Source organism: Phyllobates terribilis, unplaced genomic scaffold (genome assembly GCF_046119375.1).
Source record: "Phyllobates terribilis strain yellow unplaced genomic scaffold, ASM4611937v1 Scaffold_8__6_contigs__length_399053987, whole genome shotgun sequence".
NCBI classification, from domain to species: Eukaryota; Metazoa; Chordata; class Amphibia; order Anura; family Dendrobatidae; genus Phyllobates; species Phyllobates terribilis.
Window position 1 is genome coordinate 337,705,311 of NW_027362768.1, and position 23,886 is coordinate 337,729,196.

A 23,886-nucleotide genomic window follows, 5' to 3' on the forward strand; every position below is an offset into this window, starting at 1 on the left:
GATGTTACCACTGGGGGGCGCTACAATGCAGACAATGGCTGGTGTGGGGGGAAATGCAGGATGGCTGCCATGTATTTCTTATATTACTGTAAAGAATGAACGAGCCAGGTGTGCCATGGCAGGCAGTGACATATAGGAAAGATAGATACTGTAGATAGATAGATAGATAGATAGATAGATAGATAGATAGATAGATAGATAGATAGATAGATAGATAGATACAGAGGGTACGGAAAGTATTCAGACCCCTTTAAATTTTTCACTCTTTGTTTCATTGCAGCCATTTGGTAAATTCTAAAAAGTTCATTTTTTTTCTTATTAAAGTACACTCTGCACCCCATCTCGACTGAAAAAAACCCAGAAATGTAGAAATTTTTGCAAATTTATTAAAAAAGAAAAACTGAAATATCACATGGTCATAAGTATTCAGACCCTTTGCTCAGTATTGAGTAGAAGCACCCTTTTGAGCTAGTACAGCTATGAGTCTTCTTGGGAATAATGCAACAAGTTTTTCACACCTGAATTTGGGGATCCTCTGCCATTCTTCCTTGCAGATCCTCTCCAGTTCCGTCATGTTGGATGGTGAACGTTAGTGGACAGCCATTTTCAGGTGTCTCCAGAGATGCTCAATTGGGTTTAGGTCAGGGCTCTGAATGGTCACAGAGTTGTTCGGAAGCCACTCCTTTGTTATTTTAGCTGTGTGCTTAGGGTCATTGTTTTGTTGGAAGGTGAACCCTCAGCCAAGTCTGAGGTCCAGAGCACTCTGGAAGAGGTTTTCATCCAGGATATCTCTGTACTTGGCCGCACTCATATTTCCTTCAATTGCAACCAGTCGTCCTGTCCCTGCAGCTGAAATACCTCCCATAGCATGATGCTGCCACCACCATGTTTCACTGTTGGGATTGTATTGGGCAGGTGATGAGCAGTGCCTTGTTTTCTCCACACATACTGCTTAGAATTATCACCAAAAAGTTCTATCTTCGTCTCATCAGACCAGAGAATCTTATTTCTCATAGTCTGGGAGTCCTTCATGTGTTTTTGAGCAAACTCTATGCGGGCTTTCATATCTCTTGCACTGAGGAGAGGCTTCCATCGGGCCACTCTGTCATAAAGGCCCAAATGGTGGAGGGCTGCAGTGATAGTTGACTTTGTGGAACTTTCTCCCATCTCCCTACTGCATCTCTGGAGCTCAGCCACAGTCATCTTGGGGTTCTTCTTTACCTCTCTCACCAAGGCTCTTCTCCCATGATTGCTCGGTTTGGCTGAACTGCCAGGTCTAGGATTGTGGAGGCCACTGTTCTCTTAGGAACCTTGAGTAATACAGAAATTCTTTTATAACCTTGGCCAGATCTGTGCCTTGCCACAATTCTGTCTCTGAGCTCCTTGGGCAGTTCCTTTGAGCTCATGGTTCTCATTTGGTCTGACATGCACTGTGAGCTGCGAGGTCTTATATTGACAGGTGTGTGCCTTTTCAAATCAAGTCCTATCAGTTTGCAAAAATTTCTACATTTCTGTTTTTTTCAGTCAAGATGGGGTGCAGAGTGTACTTTAATGAGAAAAAAATGAACTTTTTAGAATTTACCAAATGTCTGCAATGAAACAGAGAGAGAAAAAATTAAAGGGGTCTAAATACTTTCCGTACCCACTGTAGATGAGTAAATATTAATTGCATAGATAGATCGATATATATTAGATAAATAGCTAGCCGGATAGATGAATACATATTAGATACATACATAGATAGACAGACAGGCAGATAGAAAGTAAGATTAAAAACACATGAGCTGCAAAGATGGATAAATCAAGCGATAGATATTAGATACATAGATCGATAGATTAAATTGATAGATAGATAAATAGATAGATAATAGATAGATAGATAATAAATAGATAGATAATAGATAGATAGATACAGCGTTGGACTGGCCCACCGGGACACCGGGAGATACCCCAGCGGGCCCCGGGTCCTCGGTGGGCCCCCACCAGTAACTGTGGTCTTTCTGACTAGAGGCCGCCGGGCGCTCGGCGCGCCGCTTAACCTCCTCTTGATGATGTGTGCAGCGTATAGCAGTGATCTGAAGAGGCCTCTGGCCGGCGGGTTGCTGTCAGCGCGCAGCCTCTGATCGGTCGGCGGCCCTGTAGAAGACCACACCGACTTGAAGCTGCCAAGGACGCCGCCGGAGGAGCGCAGGAAGGTAAGAAGATTTTTTTTTCTTTTATGAATGGGAAGGGTAGTGAGTGAATGGGGAGGGGGAGATGATACTATATAGGGGCACATGATGGGGAGGGAGATTATAATATATAGGGGCGCATGATGGGGAGGAAGATACTATATAGGGGCACATGATGGGGAGGGAGATGCTATATAGGGGCACATGATGGGGAGGGAGATGCTATATAGGGGCACATGATGGGGAGGGAGATGCTATATAGGGGCACATGATGGGGAGGGAGATGCTATATAGGGGCACATGATGGGGAGGGAGATGCTATATAGGGGCACATGACTGGGAGGGAGATGTTATATAGGGACACATGATGGGGAGGGAGATGCTATATAGGGGCACATGATGGGGAGGGAGATGCTATATAGGGGCACATGAGGGAGATGATGCTATATAGGGGCACATGAGGGAGATGATGCTATATAGGGGCACATGAGGGAGATGATACTATATAGGGGCACATGAGGGAGATGATGCTATATAGGGGCACATGAGGGAGAGGATGCTATATAGGGGCACATGAGGGAGATGATGCTATATAGGGGCCCATGATGGAGAGGGAGAGGATGATACATAGGGACCCATGATGGGGGGAGGGATGATACATAGGAACCCATGATGGGGGAGGGGAGAGGATGATACATAGGGGCCCATGATGGGGGGTGATACATACAGGCCAATGATGGGTGAGGAGGATACATACAGGCCCTGGATGGGTGGGGGGGATACATACAGGCCCAGGATGGGTGAGGAGATGCATGAGAGCCTAGGATGGGGGATATTATTAAATAAAGGGGGCCAGGATGGGTGACAATTACAGTATGGGGGCCAGAATGAGGTATTATTAGTTTATGGTGACAAGTGGGGACATAATTACTGTAGGGAACATTACTGCTGTTTATAATTTACGTTTGAGGATACTGTTCTCCATGGGGGAGTAACAAAAGGAAGGTCCTGTTACTGTGCAGGGCGGCACTATGTCGCTTTTTTTCTTCATCTGCTGTAGTGTAGAAATCAGGGAATAAGTGGGAATGTGCTGTAGAAGTGATCAGCTATTGATAACTGTGTGTTATTTTCCTCAGCGACGAGTCCTGGATGGAAGAAGTGATGGTCACTATATCGTGGTAATATGCGGTCGGGCACTGGTGTGTTGGTATTTTTCCCTTGTATGTGGTATTATTCGGTCACTATGTGGTGGTAATATGTGGTCTGGTCATAGTGTGACAATATTTGTCCCCTTCTATGTGGTATTATTGGTCTTGGTATAGGAGATTACGTTGTGTATGGAGGATTCACTTGTTCTCGCTGATATCAATAAGTAGAAGATTCTTTATTTCCAATAGAGATTAATTGCTTTGACATTTAACCCCTCCCTGTCCTGTGTCTATTACACAATAGCAAATATGCACTTAGAAAGGTTCTCCGGTGAAAACAAGTAATCTCTTATCCTAAGGCCACATTCACACGTTCATTATTTGGTCAGGATTTTACATCATTATTTGTAAACCAAAACCAGGAGTGGGTGATAAATCCAGAAGTGGTGACGTGTTTCTATTATACTTTTCCTCTGATTGTTCCTGTCCTGGTTTTGGCTTACAAATAAGTGATGTAAAATTCTGACCAAATACCGAATGTGTGAACGTGACCTAAGGATAAATTATTGATTAGTGGGGGTCTGACTGCTGGGACCTGCACCTATCTGCCGAATGTGGAGCTTTTCTCCCCATTAGTCTGGAGCTCATGGGCAACTCGACCACCGATCCATTCATTCCCTCAGTGGCTGCAAGCTCTGCTCTTGTTTTTTTTCTGGAAGCCCCCAAAGAGAATGAATGGATCTGCGGTCAGTCATCCCACCTGCAGCTCTATTTTAAAATGGGGATAAAAGTGTCCTGTCAGGGATAAAGGATCCAGTTGGATAAACACGTAAGTGGGCTGCGCTGCTGAAGTAAATCAATTCTTCAGAGATGATGATGATGATGATGAAAAGGCTTTTTATTAACAACGCGTTTCAACCGGCATATTTTTCAAGTTAAAAAAACAAATGTGTACAGCATGAGAATGGATGAGTTTTTAAAGGCCCAAAATGGATGCCAGTTACATAGAGAACACCCACAGGAACACTTAAAACAATGGGGAAATTAGGAAGGGGAGGGACGTTCAACTGGCAATTTCAAATAGATTAAAGTTGGGGGGGGGGGGGACCATCCTTAGTACTGATAAAATGAGAACAGTTGAATGATTGCAATGTGGGAGAAGTGGGATAAGACCCCAGGATGGGGTGGTGAATAGAAGCCAGTGAGTGAATATTTAACAGGGGAGCCACCCAGGCAAATGTGGGAAAGGGGACAAAGGAAAGAGGGGAAATGCACATATAAATGGTACCACATAAATAAAAGACAAATTGATGGGGAGAAGTGATTGGAGTGTAGGAGAAATGTGATTAGAACCTGGGACGGGGCCGTGTACGGACATCAGAAGGGCAACATTTAACAAAAGGAGCCTTCGAGATGGATGAGGGAAAGGTGATACAGAAAAGGAAACTATACTTATAAATGAATAAAAAGGACAAAAAGTGTTGTAAAGACTGCAGTTTGGAGTGCAGGAGAAATCGGATTTGAACTCAATATGAGCCATTGAATAGGGGCCAGAAAGTGCCGCGGAAGGAGTAGTGAGACTAATGGGTGGAAACTAACCAAAAAAAAAGAGTTAAAAAGGGGGACGAAAAATGAAATGGGGATAATAATTTTCATAAATATAAAATCATGGACAAGAATAATAAAACAATAAGCACGGAATAATTTAAAATCAAAAAAATTAAAAAAATAATTTTCAAAAAATGGATAAATTGGATCCAATATCATGTGTATGTTGATTATTTAGGATAACAAACATTGTGATATAGAATTAAAAATGGGAATATTAATAGAAAGTAATATTAAAATAACAATCAGAAGGGTATGAAAATACATAAGAAAAAGTACCTAAAAAAATACATAAGAAAAAGGATCTGCGACCCTATGCAACGACTGTGCAGAGATAAAATAGAATAAAATAAATAATTAAATAAAAATCTCAGTAATTTCATTGCGTCCATAGGGTTTAAAGGTGCTGATCCTGTATTTCCAATATATTTCTTTTCTCTTCGAGAGGGTTTGGGAGATCAAGGCAAATGGATTCAATTGGTATGATAGAGATGCCTGTGGCATTCTTACCGTGTACCAATGAGCAATGCCGGGATAAACCATGCTTCATGAAACCTTTTACAATATTGGACCGATGAGAGTTAAGCCTTCGGTGTAGTGTCTGGGTGGTCCTGCCCACGTACTGCAGGCCACATGAGGTATATAATGAAGCGAGACTGACAGCTCATAATTGACTTGATAGTAAAAACTTCACCTGTATGGTTAGATTTAAAAGTTTGGGTATTATGTTTAAAGCTGTTGCAACAAAGGCATTTTCTTGAAAAGCATTTAAAGCTCCCATTTTTTGTGAACGTTTATTGGTGCGTGTACCACTGGGGGTCGTGTGTTTCAGGCGGCTGGGGGCTAGGATGTTTCTCAGTGTAGGGGCTCGCCTGAAGGTAACCTTGAGCTGTTTAGGAATGAGAAAATACAGAATCGGATCTTTTAGAAGAATGTACCAATGTTTGTGCAGTGAGTTTCGAATGGACTCATGTGCTGAATTAAAAGTTGTGATAAAATTACAATTAAAATCATCACCTTAACGAGCCTGTGGGGCAGTTTTGGGCTGAATGCACTGTTTTTGTGATAAGTTCCTAGTTTTCTGATAAGCGCGCTTGATAAGCCCTTTGGAGTAACTTTGCCTATGAAAATGCTCATGCAAGATATTGGCTTGTGATTCAAAATCAACCTCATTACTGCAGTTACGTTTTATCAGTTGAAACTGGTTAAAAGGGACATTTTTAAGCCACTTTTTATAGTGCCGCTGGAAAAATGGATATAACTATTAGCATCCACATCTTAAAAAAAAGTTTTAGTAATTACATGTTGTCCCTGATGAGAGATGGTGATACCTAAAAAGTTAATAAAATCTTTCCCTATTGTAGGAGTAAAAGTAATCCCCCAATCATTAGAATTAAGATAAGATAAAAAGCATGAAACTGTTTGTGGATCCCCTTTCCAAATAATAAAAAGATCATCTATAAACCTCTCGTACAGAATAATGTTGGCATTGTATCTGGAATTATATATACATTTTTCTTCAAAAACGCCCATAAATAAGTTTGCATAGCTTGGGGCTACCCTTGTCCCCATAGCTGTGCCACATTTTTGATGATAAACATTATTTTGGAACTTAAAAAAATTATTTTGCAAAATAAAATTCAAACCTTCCAGAATAAAAGCTTTGTGTGGTTTACTTAACCTTGCATCTTTCAACAAAAATAGATTAATGCAATGTAAACCAATGTTGTGTTTGACATTAGTGTATAATGAGGCGACATCAAGTGTAATAAATAAATATGAATCTTCCCAAGTTATGCCCTGTAAAATCCTAATCAGATGACCAGAGTCATCCAAATGACTGGATAGGCTTTTAACATGAGTTTGGAGAATAGTGTCAAGATAATAGGATAAATTACTTGTCTACCATATAATTGTCTTATCCCGTCTGTCTGTCTGTCTGTCTGTCTATCTGTCTGTCTGTCTTTCTGTCTGTCTGTCTGTCTGTCTGTCCTGGAAATCCCGGGTCGCTGATTGGTCCGGCCGCGGCCAATCAGCGATGCGGCATTTCTGAAAAACATGGCGGCCGTTAGCGGCTCATGTGCGGCACGGAGGTCAGCGGCGATGCAGCCGGGAGATGCAGCTGGCTACTTGCAGCATAAGTCCCCCGACCGCAGGCGCCGCTGACCTACATGCGGCTATCGTCGGGAGATCAGCGGCTACGGCCGCTTATCTCCCGAGGACAAGTGTGACGCCCCTCCCCTCCCCTCCTCTCCCCTCCCCTCTCCTCCCGTCCCTCTCCCCGCTCGATCAGGACCCCGGCACCCGGCGTCATACTTACCCCTCCCCTCCCCTCCTCTCCCCTCCCCTCTCCCCTCCCTTCTCCTCCCGTCCCTCCCCTCTCCTCCCGTCCCTCCCCCCGGTCGATCAGGACCCTGGCGTCATACTTACCCCTCCCCGTGCCTCCGCAGCAGCTCCAGTGTCTTCCACTGATGCTTTGTGACGTCTCAGGTCAGAGGGCGTGGTGACGTCTTTACACCGCGCTCTCTCCTGACCGGTCACAGCGCACAGCGTCAACATGCGGGCTACGCTGGAGTCCAGAGAAGCAGCTGAGAAGAGAGGTGAGTATTGGATTTTTTTTTTTTGTATGGGGCCATAGGGGACCTGCATGGGGCACTATGGGGGGATGGATATACAGGGGATATGACATCCTGCATGGGGCATTATATGGGGGGGGAGGTGACATCCTGCATGGGGCATTATATGGGGGGAGAGGTGACATCCTACATGGGGCATTATATGGGGGGGAGAGGTGACTTCCTGCATGTGGCATTATATAGGGGGAGAGGTGACATCCTACATGGGGCATTATATGGTTGGGAGAGGTGACTTCCTGCATGGGGCATTATATGAAGGGGAGAGGTGACTTCCTGCATGGGGCATTATATGGGGGGAGAGGTCACATCCTGCATGGAGCATTATATGGGGGAGAGGTGACATCCTACATAGGGCATTATATGGGGGAGAGGTGACATCCTGTATGGGGCATTATATGGGGGGAGAGGTCACATCCTGCATGGGGCATTATATGGGGGAGAGGTGACATCCTGCATGGGACATTATATGGGGGGAGAGGTCACATCCTGCATGGGGCATTATATGGGGGGAGAGGTCACATCCTACATGGGGCATTATATGGGGGAGAGGTGACATCCTGCATGGGGCATTATATATGGGGGATGTGACTTCCTGCATGGGGCATTATATGCGGGGGATGTGACATCTTGCATTGGGTATTATATGCGGGGGATGTGACTTCCTGCATGGGGCATTATAAAGGAGGGTCGGGAGACATATGCTAGAATACCCGATGCGTTAGAATCGGGCCACCATCTAGTAAGTGATAAAGGTTCCCCATTCTTCTGATCGGTGTGGTTTCCAATGGTCGGATTCCACCGATCAATAAGATATCTCTTACCTAACCTGTGGATCAGTGATAAATTGTTTTCATTAAAGAACCCCTGTAATGTAACATACCATAATTGTACATCCCAGTTATAGTGGTGCACAGTAGATGTGCAGGAGCCGCCTGTGTGTTACAGGCGACGCTCCGCTATAACAGGGGTAACGGCTAACGGGTATGTGCATATGGCTGTAGGGTGGGCCCCTAGAGTCAATTTCCCCTGTGGGCCCCGGACATCCCAGTCCGACCCTGGATAGATAGATCATAGATAGATAGATAGATAGATAGATAGATAGATAGATAGATAGATAGAGAGATACATAGATAGATAGATAGATAGATAGATAGATAGAAATGAAATAGATAGATAATAGATAGATAATAGATAGATAGATAACATTAGATAGATAGATAGATAGATAGATAATAGATAGAAATGAGATAGATAGATAGATAATAGATAGATAGATAATAGATAGTTAGATAGATAGATAATAGATAGATAGATAGATAGATAATAGATAGTTAATAGATTGATAGATAATAGATAGATAGATAGATAGATAGAGGGATAGATAGATAATAGATAGTTAATAGATTGATAGATAATAGATAGATAGATAGATAGATAGATAATAGATAGTTAATAGATTGATAGATAATAGATAGATAGATAGATAGATAGATAGATAGATAGATAGATAGATAGATAGATAGATAATAGATAGATACTTCTGTTCCATAGCAACCTTTGACAGAATCAAAGGTATCCATCAGAGCAATGTGGATTATCCCTTAGCAGAGCATCAGACAGAACTTGCAGATATTGATTTTTCCTTGAAGCTATCCGGTATCACAGAAAACATGAACGTAGAAAATATCTGCAACACATGTTATTCTCTACAGAGCAACCAACATTGATCAAACAGCAAGAATTCTCCGGTATACACCACGTATGTGCGTTACATACTCAGTAACGAGAAGCAGCTTTACCCTCGTAGGTATGGAGGCACTTGGGCTTTCAGATGGAGCCTTGTAAATACCATTATGGGGTCCATGGACCATGACTGGCATAGTGGGTATCATCACTGCTCTTCATGCTATAGTGAAGCTGAGTTTATCACACTGGTACCTGGATCTAGATTTCTGTGCACGGATCTGTATGCAGTCATGGTCCATGCTACTTTCACAGGATTAGTCAAGTTTCAGCAAATAAAGGCTGATGCATAGGCAGGATGGAAAGTTTTCTAATATACTTTCTACATGAATTATTCCATTTCTAGATCTCTAATTGCAGCAAATCACATCCAAACATATTAAATCTGCAGTAGATTTTCACAATAGATTTCACACTTTTCAATGAGATGGTGAAAGTGAATGATGGATCCACAGCAAATACATGCAGACTTTGCTGCACATTTGCTGCAGATTTCATGCAAAGGGAATTTTCCTGCTTCCAATACGTCTGGAGTAAAGAAGGTTCCTATTTAAGGACCACAAACATATATGTATGTATATATTATTTACCAGTGTGTGCAGCGTCTGGTGAGTCTGATACTGATAACATCATCTCATAGGTGGTGACTGGATCTGTGTCATACACAAGATTACGGCTTATCTAGTAATATAATGGGGAAACAAAGAAGGAAAAAAAGTAAATGAAAAAATTATATACAAAATACTCCGATTCTGGCGATTTCTGGCCAGTATATGACTTCTATCCTGCATTTTCATCAGTTATATAACTATGATTTTCAGTTGTCTCTGAGCTAGTGGGTAGAGACGAGCTGCCATGATGTTTCCATTACACTGCACACACAGATATTAGGGATTTCTGCTTTCCTGTCTCTATGTAAGACATGTTCAAAAGCAGCAGCGGCATATTGAAGACATTATACAGCAGTATTGAGCAATGTAGCTGTGAGTCCAGCCTCTGGGGTGAGATAAAACACAAAAAACAGCAGCGGCATCTGTGTGTGTCTCTCTCACTTTGTTATTTCCCTCTCCGTAGACTTCAATAAGCCACTGTAATTTGATCACTCAGTGATCTAGTTGCCTGTCTAGTCTTGGGCAAGACAGATTTTAGCAGGATTTCAGAGTGATTAATGAGTTCAGGAGGCAGATGGTGGCGAGAGAGGTGGCTCATAAGAGAAAAAAGAAGCACAACGATTCTTATATTTGCTGGTACTATTGATAAATGCAAATTTTGTTTAAACAATATTGGTCATTAAGCACAACCATAGAGGAAAATTAAGTATTACACAGTGCTAATTGATATCAATGTTTTTTTCTGTCTTCCCAAGAGACACTTTTTGGAAACGCTCTCCACATTTGTGAAGATTTGAGGGAATCCTTCTCTGTTCACATAAAGATGTCTATAGTAATGCGTCATAAAAACGAGATTAAATACAAAGTGGTTATAAAATGCACCTACTTGTATAACTGGAGAATTATTTGCTGCCTGCTGGAATAATTTATCCACACCCAGTGGACCAGAATGGGGTCTATATACCAGGAGATTTGGAGGGACATCCGGATCATGACAATTGAGAGTTGCCACTGTGGTGTCTTTAGTAATGGGCTCCGCTTCTACAAAACTAAATGGAAAAAGATATAAGTAGTGGAATAAATCGCTGTCCCCATTGGGGCTCACAATCTACATTCCCTATCAGTACGTGTTTGGAGTGTGGGAGGAAACCGGAGAACCCGGAGGAAACCCACACAAACACGGGGAGAACATTCAAACTGCTTGCAGATGTTGTCCTCAGTGGGATTTGAACCCAGAATAGATAGATAGATAGATAGATAATAGATAGATAAAGGGATAGATAGATAGATAGATAGATAGATAAAGGGATAGATAGATAGATAGACAGATAGATAGATAATAGATAGATAGATAGATAGATAGATAGATAGATAGATAGATAGAAGGATAGATAGATAGATAGATAGATAGACAGATAGAGGGATAGATAGATAGATGATAGATAGATAGATAGATAGATAGATGGATAGAGGGATAGGTAGATAATAGATAGATAGATAAAGGGATAGATAGATAGAGGGATAGAGGGATAGATAGATAATAGATAGATAGATAAAGGGATAGATAGATAGATAATAGATAGATAGATAATAGATAGATGATAGATAGATAGACAGATAGATAGATGATAGATAGATAATAGATAGATAGATAATAGATAGGGAGATAGATGATAGATAGATGATAGATAGATAGATAATAGATAGATGATAGATAGATAGATAATAGATAGGGAGATAGATGATAGATAGATAGATGATAGATAGATGATAGATAGATAATAGATAGATAGATAAATAGATAGATAGATAATAGATAGATAGATAGATAGATGATTGATAGATAGATAGATAGATAGATAGATAGATAGATAGATGGAAAGATGATACCTGTACATATAAGAATCGCAGAATGGGGGGTTGTCATTAATCGGAAGAATATTTGCAGTCGCTAGGATTGCTGCACACTTATTGTCTCGGTCACACACTTTCACGGTGTAGGACTGCACGCTAACAAACCCGGAGGCCTCGCTGTCCATCCTGGACATGATCACCACCGTTCCCGTCTCTGTTAAATAGAAATATTTCTAAACATCACATATTACCAATTATTTTGGAGATATTACGTGCACCCCACAGTAACTCTACATTCAAATGAATACATGGTCATGTAATACTAGATCAATTTGCAAATAACAGGAAATTCTAAATTAAAAAGGGGCTAGCAGTGATTTAGAAACTGCAATGCCATTCTTGTTAATGGGGTCTGCCCGATATTGTAGATCAATCTCATTCACTTTAAAGGGGGTAGGCTGCAATTTCAGATACCACAAAAGCAAAAGAGTGGGGGTGTTTCTAGAATTAAAAAGTGGATGTCATTTTCTAAACTTTACATACAGTGGGTACGGAAAGTATTCAGACCCCTTTAAATGTTTCACTCTTCGTTTCATTACAGCCATTTGGTAAATTCTAAAAAGTTCAATTTTTTTTCATTAAAGTACACTCTGCACCCCATCTTGACTGAAAAAAACAGAAATGTAGAAATTTTTGCAAATTTATTAAAAAAGAAAAACTGAAATATCACATGGTTATAAGTATTCAGACCCTTTGCTCAGACATGCATATTTAAGTCACATGCTGTCCATTTCCTTGTGATCCTCCTTGAGATGGTTCTACTCCTTTATTGGAGTCCAGCTGTGTTTAATTAAACTGAAAGGACTTGATTTGGAAAGGCACACACCTGTCTATATAAGACCTCACAGCTCACAGTGTATGTCAGACCAATTGAGTATCATGAGCTCAAAGGAACTGCCCAAGGAGCTCAGAGACAGAATTGTGGCAGGGCACAGATCTGACCAAGGTTACAAAAGAATTTCTGTATTACTCAAGGTTCCTAAGAGCACAGTGGCCTCCATAATCCTTAAATGGAAGAAGTTTAGGACCACCAGAAGTCTTCCTAGACCTGGCCGTCCAGCCAAACTGAGCAATCTAGGGAGAAGAGCCTTGGTGAGAGAGGTAAAGAATAATCCCAAGATCACTGTGGCTGAGCTCCAGAGATGCAGTAGGGAAATGGGAGAAAGTTCCACCAAGTCAACTATCACTGCAGCCCTCCACCAGTTTGGCCTTTATGGCAGAGTGGCCCGACAGAAGCCTCTTCTCAGTGAAAGACATATGAAAGCCCACATAGAGTTTGCTCAAAAACACATGACTCCCAGACTATGAGAAATAAGATTCTCTCGTCTGATGAGATGAAGATAGAACTTTTTGGTGATAATTCTAAGCAGTATGTGTGGAGAAAATCAGGCACTGCTCATCGCCTGCCCAATACAATCCCAACAGTGAAACATGGTGGTGGCAGCATCATGCTATGGGGGTGTTTTTCAGCTGCAGGGACAGGACGACTGGTTGCAATTGAAGGAAACATGAATGCAGCCAAGTACAGAGATATCTTGGATGAAAACCTCTTCCAGAGTGCTCTGGACCTCAGACTTGGCCGAAGGTTCACCTTCCAACAAGACAATGACCCTAAGCACACAGCTAAAATAACAAAGGAGTGGCTTCAGAACAACTCTGTGACCATTCTTCACTGGCCCAGCCAGAGCCCTAAACCCAATATAGCATCTCTGGAGAGACCTGAAAATGGCTGTCCACCAATGTTCACTATCCAACCTGACGGAACTGGAGAGGATCTGCAAGGAAGAATGGCAGAGGGTCCCCAAATCCAGGTGTGAAAAACTTGTTGCATAATTCCCAAGAAAACTCATGGCTGTACTAGCTCAAAAGGGTGATTCTACTCAATACTGAGCAAAGGGTCTGAATACTTATGACCATGTGAGAGTTCGGTTTTTCTTTTTTAATAAATTTGCAAAAATTTCTACATTTCTGTTTTTTTCAGTCAAGATGGGGTGCAGGGTGTACTTTAATGAGAAAAAAAAATGAACTTTTTAGAATTTACCAAATGGCTGCAATGAAACAAAGAGTGAAAACTTTAAAGGGGTCTGAATACTTTCCGTACCCACTGTATGTTTAGGAAAGTAACACATTAATGATTTATTTTTTGTCTTTTAATAACAGAATTCACCTTTGCTAATAGAAAAATAAGGATTTCCAGGGTCCAGGAGAAAAACGAGGTCATTCATCTGGTCGGCGTCAGAGCCCGTGCAGGTGCTCACAGTCGTTCCAGTTGGAAGCTCCTCATTTAGCTGTATGGTCACCGTGTTGCCGGAGGTTTTGGTCTGGGTGGTAGTGCCAGCGGTTGTAATACTGTAAAGGCTAATAAAAGACAATATTAAAAAGTTATTTCTTCATCTCAGTGGTGTAGCTATAGGGAGTGCAGAGGAAGCAGTCACTCCTGGACCAGGGTGCAAAAGAAGGTCATAGACGTCTCTGCTACATAGGGAGACAGTGGTAATATAAATGGCTCATGGCAGATGGGTGTCTGGTGACAGATTTTGCATTGCTGTGAGCCTCTACTATAGGCCAATTTAATGAACGATACAATGAATACTTACACACAAGTAAGAGCTGGGTCGTTGTCATTCACATTTGTGATATGAACCATTATTTTTGCAGAGTTGGAAAGAGAACCGTCACTTATGGTAACTGTGATGGTATAGCTGCACGGAAAAAAATAATACATTATATTTATGAAGATAAAGATCATTATTGTGCTAAAATGCCTCAAGCTTTTTGATGTCGGCAACATTATAGTCCAATCATTGACCGTGAGTAGCAGCCAAAGTCACTGTATAGTTCTGGCCTTAAAGGGGACCTGTCACTTGTCATGAATATGTTTTTTTTTTAACCCGTTGTAAATGCCGCCGTTCTCATGAATCCGGCAATGTTTTTCTTTTGTTCCTGCACCTCTCCATTCCCAAGATATGGCCCACTCTTCCCTGTATATAAATCGAGACTCTTAAGCAAAGTGGGCGTGGTCTTCAACTCCTCTGTCTTCTAGAGGGCCACCCAGTTGGCTAAAAAAACTAGATTATATAAGAGGGGGCTGTATCTCAGCAATGGAGAGGCGCAGGAACAAAAGAAAAACATTGCCGGATTCAGGAGAACAGCGGCATTTACACAAGGTAAAAAAAAATTATATTTATGGGAAGTGGCAGGTCTTCTTTATCTGACAGAATACAATACCATGTGCCGTACTCTAGTGCAGCCTCTGTGTATGTTCCATGTATTATCTGCTTTCTGATAAAAAGCATATTAGAAGTATTACTCATACAGCAATCCCATAATTTATAGTGTTGTCCAAACCTAAAGTTGATCAGTCAGCTCAGCAATCAGTTGATTGGTGTAAAGTTCAGTATCTGAAACAGCTGATCGCCTGACTAAGCTGTGATTGGCCATACATTTTCTCAGCAGCGGCCACTACAGGCAAAAAGCTGCATTACATGCTGGTCATTCAAATAAGTAGCTTTGAAAGACCTGACTACCAGTGCAAGAGATGCTGCTACTGCTAGCAATATAGAGGGTAGAGCGGTTCCAAGTAAGATGACAGTCTTTTCCTTAAAGATGGGCATACGCTCTATAATAGGGGTCAATTCTGCATTTCTCTAAATACTTTGATATAATACTATATAATACTCTATTAGGGCATTATAGGGCAGTAGATAGAAGGAGCTCATTTATAAACTCTGTCAATTAGCTGTAAGGTAGTGACTATAAACAGCATCCCTCTGGCTTTGGAGGACCCAGCACATTAGACTCCTATATTGACAGTATATTGATTTCAATAGGCGCAATGTGATCCTTCATCTTCCCTGTAATCACACCACAAAAGTATTAAAGGGAACCTGCCATGTTGAAAATGGTGTCTGATTTGTAGGCAGAACATTATAGAGCAGGGGGAGCTGAGCAGAATGATATACATGTTTGTGGGAATATTTTCTGTATAACTTGTATTTTATTTGTAGAAATCCCTGGTGTTCTCTATATGACTGTACACGTAGAGATAGCTGTTAATCACTGAGTAGGACTGGACACTGACGTATTCAAACACCTTGGATTTTAATGAATAACATATGAGTCCAGTGGGCGGTCCTATTAGCGATTGACAGTCTGCCCTGTGTGACTGTGCATGCAGAGAGAGCTGTCAATCACTGATCAGGACCGCCCACTGGACTCATATACATACAGACACCAGGAGTTTCAAAAAAGAAAAAAAAACATAAGTTATACAGAATCTTTTACAAGAAACCTATATATAATTTTTTCCTTCTCTATACTGTGCTCTCCACAGATCAGACTGCATTTAGAATGTGAGAGGTTCCCTTTAAAGGGGTTGTCCAGGACTATTTAATTTTTTTTTTCGTGCCCGGCACTGATCTCTGCTTGCACAGAGCGTTCACAGATCATTCCTGCCAGCGATTCAGCGGCTTCTGCTTACGTCACATTAACAGAGCAGTGACTTCTCTTCTGCTCTGCTCTGTTGACAGGGCATGACTCCCAACGACACGCTGATTGACTGCCAGCTCACCTCTACCAACCTGCGAAGACCCGACTGTCAATCAGCAGTCACGCCCCATCGACAGAGCAGCTTGGAAGAAGAAGAGCTGCTCCGTCGATAGGGTGTGAATGCCAACATCATGTAGATTGACAGCCAGGTCCCTGTTGCCTAACTGCCCATCGACAGAGCAGCTTGGAAGAGCAAGAGCTGCTTTGTCGACAGGGTGTGAATGCCAACGTCATGCTGATTGACAGCCAGCTCCCTGCTGCCTAACTGCCCTTCGACACAGCAGCTTGGAAGAAGAAGAGCTGCTCAATCTACAGGGTGTGAATGCCAACGTCATGTAGATTGACAGCTGGTTCCCTGCTGCCTAACTGCCCTTCGACAGAGCAACTTGGAAGAAGAAGAGCTGCTCTGTCGACAGGGCATGAATGCCAACATCATGTAGATTGACAGCCAGCTCCCTGCTACCTAACTGCCCTTTGACAGAGCAGCTTGGAAGAAGAAGAGCTGCTCTGTCGACAGGGCATGAATGCCAACATCATGTAGATTGACAGCTAGGTCCCTGTTGCCTAACTGCCCATCGACAGAGCAGCTTGGAAGAAGAAGAGCTGCTCTGTCGACAGAATGTGAATGCCAGCATCATGTAGATTGACAGCCAGGTCCCTGTTGCCTAACTGCCCATCGACAGAGCAGCTTGGAAGGAGAAGAGCTGCTCTGTCAACAGAATGTGAATGCCAACATCATGCTGATTGACAGCCATGTCCCTGTTGCCTAACTGCCCATCGACAGAGCAGCTAAGAAGAAGAGCTGCTCTGTCGACAGGGTGTGAATGCCAACGTCATGTAGATTGACAGCCAGCTCCGTGCTGCCTAACTGCCCATCAACAGAGCAGCTCGGAAGAAGAAGAGCTGCTCTGTTGACATGGAGCAGCTGAATCACCGGCAGGCGCAGTTCATGACCGATCAGAGCCATCGCCAGGTTGTCTCTGTTAGCAACAGTTTTTAGGACCAAAGTAAAAAAAAATAATAAATCCTCGACAATTCCTTTAAACGCTTGCTGATGTTCTCCTACAGCTTGGTATAAACACAATAATGTTAAAAATATCTCTAATGCCTCCCCATACTCATCATGTAGCTGACTGATGAAAGATTGTTCAGCCGACAAGTATCTCCCCCAACTCCCCCATTCACAGGAATGATTGGCTCAACCAAGCAATATATGAGCAAAAATGTGAACAAAAGGATCGGCTGTTGGAAATCCAAGGTGTCGACATAATCTGTTGGGGGAGAGTCGGGAGACCCCCACACACATTAGACTGTCAGTCAAGCCTGTTGATATCATTGATCTCGGCAGGTTAGTGTAATGGTCTGAGTGTTCTTTGTGAGAGATTGGGGGGGAAACATCCCACAATATTTACCTTTTTATATTACTTTCATAATCAAACAGCTCAGTGGTGATGATGGTTCCCGTGTTGTCAATCTGAAATTCTGTATTTCCGGTAGATACTGTGAGAGAGTACTGGTGACAGAGCAATAACTGACATTAAAGCATCATATACAATGTGTATAATGATTTATATAGAACATGGAAGTAAGACATTTTATAACCTAGAATCCATGTTATAATAGTCTTTGGGAAAAACTTTGATGACTTCCATGATCCTGAGAATGAACTTTCTGCAGCGCTAGTAAAGTTCTGCGGCTCCTGCGCAGTTTTTCCTGGCGTTGCAAAGCTCCCGTCCACCTGCTGTGCAAGGAATTGTGAGACAACCACCTTCACTAGTAGGGGAAAGTGTTGAAGTTCCCAGCACTATGGTTTAAGACAAGTGTCACTGAGCAGGGAAAAATCCCTCGGAGTCAGATCCCCTCCAATCATAATGGTTTAGCAGCATATTTTAGTACTACAGTTATATGAAAAAGTTTGGGCACCCCTATTAATCTTAAGCTTATTGATTTATAAAAATTGGTGTTTTTGCAACAGCTATTTCAGTTTGATATATGTAATAACTGTTGGACACAGTAATGTTTCTGCCTTGAAATGAGGTTTATTGTACTAACAGAAAATGTGCAATCTGCATTCAAACAAAATTTGACAGGTGCATAAGTATGGGCACCTCACCAGAAAAGTGACATTAATATTTAGTAGATCCTCCTTTTGCAAAAATAACAGCCTCTAGTCGCTTCCTGTAGCTTTTAATGATTTCCTGGATCCTGGATGAAGGTATTTTTGACCATTCCTCTTTACAAAACAATTCCAGTTCAGTTAAGCTTGATGGTCGCCGAGCATGGACAGCCCTCTTCAAATGATCCCACAGATGTTCAATGATATTCAGGTCTGGGGACTGGTATGGCCATTCCAGAACATTGTAATTGTTCCTCTGCATGAATTCCTGAGTAGATTTGGAGCGGTGTTTTGGATCATTGTCTTGCTGAAAGATCCATCCCCTGCGTAACTTCAACTTTATCACTGATTCTTGAACATTATTGTCAAGAATCTGCTGATACTGAGTGGAATCCATGCGTCCCTCAACTTTAACAAGATTCCCGGTGCCGGCATTGGCCACACAGCCCCAAAGCATGATGGAACCTCCACCAAATTTTACTGTGGGTAGCAAGTGTTTTTTTGGAATGCTGTGTTTTTTTGCCGCCATGCATAACGCCTTTTTGTATGACCAAACAACTCAATCTTGGTTTCATCAGTCCACAGGACCTTCTTCCAAAAAGAAATTGGCTTCTCCAAATGTGCTTTTGCATACCTCAGCCGACTCTGTTTGTGGCGTGCTTGCAGAAACGGCTTCTTTCGCATCACTCTCCCACACAGCTTCTCCTTGTGCAAAGTGCGTTGTATAGTTGACCGATGCACAGTGACACCATCTGCAGCAAGTTGATGCTGCAGCTCTCTGGAGGTGGTCTGAGGATTGTCCTTGACTGATCTCACCATTCTTCTTCTCTGCCTTTCTGATGTTTTTCTTGGCCTGCCACTTCTGGCCTTAACAAGAACTGTCCCTGTGTTCTTCCATTTCCTTACTATGTTCCTCACAGTGGAAACTGACAGGTTAAATCTCGGAGACAGCTTTTTGTATCCTTCCCCTGAACAACTATGTTGAATAATCTTTGTTTTCAGATCATTTGGCAGTTGTTTTGAGGAGCCCATGATGCCACTCTTCAGAGGAGATTCAAACAGGAGAACAACTTGCAAGTGGCCACTTTAAGTAGCTTTTCTCATGATTGCATACACCTGGCTATGAAGTTCAAAGCTCAATGAGGTTACAAAACCAAACAAAGTGCTTTAGTAAGTCAGTAAAACGTAGGTAGGAGTATTTAAAACAAGAACATGATAAGGGTGCCCATACTTATGCACCTGTCAAATTTTGTTTGAATGCAGATTGCACATTTTCTGTTAGTACAATAAACCTCATTTCAAGGCAGAAACATTACTGTGTCCAACAGTTATTACATATATCAAACTGAAATAGCTGTTGCGAAAACACCAATTTTTATAAAACATTAAGCTTAAGATTAATAGGGGTGCCCAAACTTTTTCATATAACTGTATGTCATAGTATCATATGATGGGAGTATCCACTGGAGTATAGGGTTAAGAGGTAGCAGTCACACCTTGCTTCTGAAGCCAGGAGCTTCCCCGTACAAACTGTATATGAAATACACTAAACTGTATATTAAAGAGCCTCGCACCCAGCCAAATCAGATCTCATGCTTTGCACTGATGAGAGGCAACAGCCCGAAACACGTGTCTGCAAATAGAAATTCTGGTTTGGCTTTTATCCTAAGTCATATTGCACGGCTCATTAAAGGGTTGATATTGACTTTTAGGATTGCTACTTCCAATAGGTGGCGCTAGAGTTCAAGTCCTCATCCTCTCTGAAGAGGCAATTTGCATATTTAATTTCCCAGAAGAGCATGTATGACATACAAGTCTCCTTACTCTGACATCAAAGGCCAGGCTTGTCACTCTCCACAAGAAGAAAGCTTACCCCTTAAATGAGATTTTAACACATATAGATCAAAGCTAATATCCCGACCAATATTTGGATGGCTTAAAGGGAATCTGTCATCCGGTTTTTGCCACCTAATCTGAGAGCAGCATAATGTAGAGACAGAGACCCTGATTTCAGGAATGTGTCACCTATTTGGCTGCCTGATACAGTTTTGATAAAATCACAGTTTTATCATCAGGAGATTATTACTAGAGGACTAGTAAACCTGCTGCCATATAGTCCTCTATATTGATGAGCTCTGTATAACTCCACCCACACCACTGATTGGTAGTTTTCCACAAAAAGCTGCCAATCAGTGCTGTGGGCGGAGTTATACAGAGCTCAGCCTTCAAAGAACTGCAACATCTGCAGCAGAGAAAACAGGGATTTTATCAATACTGCAGCAAGCAGCCCAGTAAGTGACACATTGCTGGAATCAGGGTCTGTGCTTCTACATCATGCTGCTGTCAGATGGGTTATCAGAAACCTGGTGACAGATTCCATAAATCTATCTGATACTAAATAGAATAGTGATGACTATAACTCATAGTATCAGCCTGCAGAAATAGAAGAGATTTTTCAATCTTTTGAAAGAAAATTTCCTTAAAGGATTTGTCCACTATATTGATGATTGATTGATATCCTTATTTATTTATTTTACTCACTTTTATAGCGCCATTAATTCCACAGCGCTTTACAGACAGATTGACTGCAATTCCAGACACAGTCCATGCAAAAGCGTGATGCTGTTATCTGAACGAAAAATGTTTAGGAAACTGTGAAATCTTTTTTTAACCTGCTGGATTTTGGATCGTGTCAGATTGGCGAGAATACGACACCCAACCTGATCAACTGTTATTAGCGCCAACGGCAGTCGGATATAAGTAGTGTACGGGACCAGAACAATCCAAAATCCTGCTGGTAAAAGCTAAGTGTCAGACCCACACCAATCTGATACTGATGACAAGGTGTTAATATCGATGAAGTGGAAAATCCCTTTAAGTGATCATTGGACCTTCGTACAACTTGATCTTATTTGATAGATAATGTAATAAATAGACAATCTGCAAATCACTTTATTTATAAATCATATGGTCTTATCCCCGAAAAATCAGTCCAAAGTACCTGACACTAGGGGGGGGGGGGACAGTCATTGTCTCTGTGCTTTTGTTTTCCTGTTTCAAACTGCATGCAAACATAACAGAGAGGCAGGCTTTTTATTTCAAGGCAGGTAACCTATTAGACAACAGCAGGCTCAAATTGAGAAATTAGGGAAAGGAAGTTCCAGCTCCTACAGTGCTGTCAGAATGCTGATAAAGAGAAGCCAGAAAGAGAGGATGGTAAGTTACAGAAAATGGGAATTGGGACAGTTCCTAGACATATGCACCACCAATTAAATCAGTGAGCTCATTGGCTCGTACCATCTGCACAGTAAGAGCCGATGAGCACAGCGATTGGCTGCAGTGCTGTTTGTGTGATGTCAGCCTTGCAAACGAATAACAGAGACCAGAGCAGAAGCTGAGAGCTGGCAGGACGCGGAGAGGGTCAGTAATAACTACCGCACCTATAAGAAAATTTACCGAAAGGGAACAATTCCTTTAAATTGCAGGTCTTCCGTCTAGTTTCTTTTAACCCCTTAAGACCTGTGGTATACATTTTCGTCACAGGTGATTTCAGGTGCGTCTCAGGTCTCTCCGGGGTCTATGGAGCGGGTTCAGGAGCTGAGGCCATTGTGTTACATAGTACATATACATCTGCTTTTTTCACCATTTCACCCTAGTTGGAATTTTTTTTCTCATTTTTGGGAATGGAGTCATTCAAACCCACAACTCATGTTGCAATATTCAAGCCCCCATTAGGTTATGTCAAAGGAAAAATAAAATAAAAAAAAAAAAAATTTAAAAAGCAAAAATTGTCTGGGTCCTTAAAGGGTTAAGAAGGACCAACTCCACATAATCCCTTCTCTAGATGCCTGGTATGATATAGGGTTACGTTGGTTGTCATAAATAATTACTTATGAGATTTCCCCATGAATCGCTCACAATGAGATATTATATTTACCTAATGGATTTGCAATAATCGGCAATTAAGTCACCGCGTTCCTGCGGAGGAGCGACGTCGCTGCGGGTCTCCTGGTAACACACCGACACATACTACAAGTGCTGAACCAGGAGGCAAAACAAAGGGCGATGAAAGGAATGCGCACGCTGCCAAATCCTGCCCGAATGCCACATTGTACAGAATCCGGGCCAAACCGCGTGAGGATGGCTCTCAGTCACTTTGGATCTTTGTGTAATTGTTCAGGAGTTTCCCAAAATAGGAAAGATCCCTGTAAAGGAATGATAGATAGATGATAGATAGATAGATAGATAGATAGATAGATAATAGATAGAGGGATAGATAGATGGATAGATAGATAGATAGATGATAGATAGATAGATAGATAGATAGAGATAGATGATTGATAGATAGATGATAGATAGATAGATAGATAGATAGATGATAGATAGATAATAGATAGATAGATAGATAGATAATAGATAGAGGGATAGATAGATAGATAGATAGATAGAGGGATAGATAGATGATAGATAGATAGATAGATAGATAGATAGAGATAGATGATTGATAGATAGATGATTGATAGATAGATAGATAGATAGAAAGATAGAAAGATAGATAGAGGGATAGATGATAGATAGATAGATAGATAGATAGATAGATGATAGATAGATAGATAGATAGATAGATGATTGATAGATAGATAGATAGATAGATAGATAGATACATAGATAGATAGATAGATAGAGGGATAGATAGATGATAGATAGATAGATAGATGATAGATAGATAATAGATAATAAATAGATGATAGATAATAAATAGTTAATAGATAGATAGATAGATAGACGGATAGATAATAGATAGATAGATAGACGGATAGATAATGGATAGATAGATAGATATGAGATAGATAATAAATAGATAGATACTGAACAGCCATAGCATTAACCCCTTTCTGCCATGTCCAATTTTCATTTCTGCGCTCTCTTCTTTTCCTCCCCTTCTTACCTTTCTTTTTATTTTATTTTTTCATCGACTTAACCATATAACAGCTTTTGGGACAAGTTGTAGTTTTGAATTAAACTGTTCATTTTAACATGTAATGTATCGAGAAAAGAGGGGAAAAAAAATTAAATAGGATAAAAAGGTGAAAAAAACATTGACAAGCTGGGATCTACCATGCAGGTCTGACACATGTTGCCTGGGAGCGCAGCGGATATTTCTTTTCTGCCTTTTTAATGTTTGTGCTGTTGTGTTCAACCAAATTTTTGCCTTTTATTTTACTGAACTAATAAAGCCATTCTTATAAGAAGATGTGAGTACCGGCTATTATTTGGACTATTGTCCAACTAGTGTTGATAACATTAGACTGTATGATGAAACACTATATTTTTCCAGGTGCATAGTGACAACCAGTTGTCATTTTATTCATACATATCCAAGAGGAATAA

At 41.4% G+C, this 23,886-nt stretch overlaps 1 protein-coding gene across 1 annotated transcript in view; it reads right to left on the bottom strand.

The window, feature by feature from the left end:
• LOC141157421 (cadherin-related family member 3-like) overlaps positions 1-23,886 on the bottom strand; it is a 67,919-nt gene that overhangs the window by 38,427 nt on the left and 5,606 nt on the right. The window contains exons 5-10 of the mRNA XM_073644669.1: positions 17,792-17,892; positions 14,429-14,533; positions 13,999-14,189; positions 11,808-11,985; positions 10,804-10,966; positions 9,897-9,987 (exon numbers count right to left, since the gene is read on the bottom strand). Of these exons, the coding sequence (XP_073500770.1) occupies positions 9,897-9,987; positions 10,804-10,966; positions 11,808-11,985; positions 13,999-14,189; positions 14,429-14,533; positions 17,792-17,892 (829 nt within the window). The remainder of the gene's footprint in view (positions 1-9,896; positions 9,988-10,803; positions 10,967-11,807; positions 11,986-13,998; positions 14,190-14,428; positions 14,534-17,791; positions 17,893-23,886) is intronic.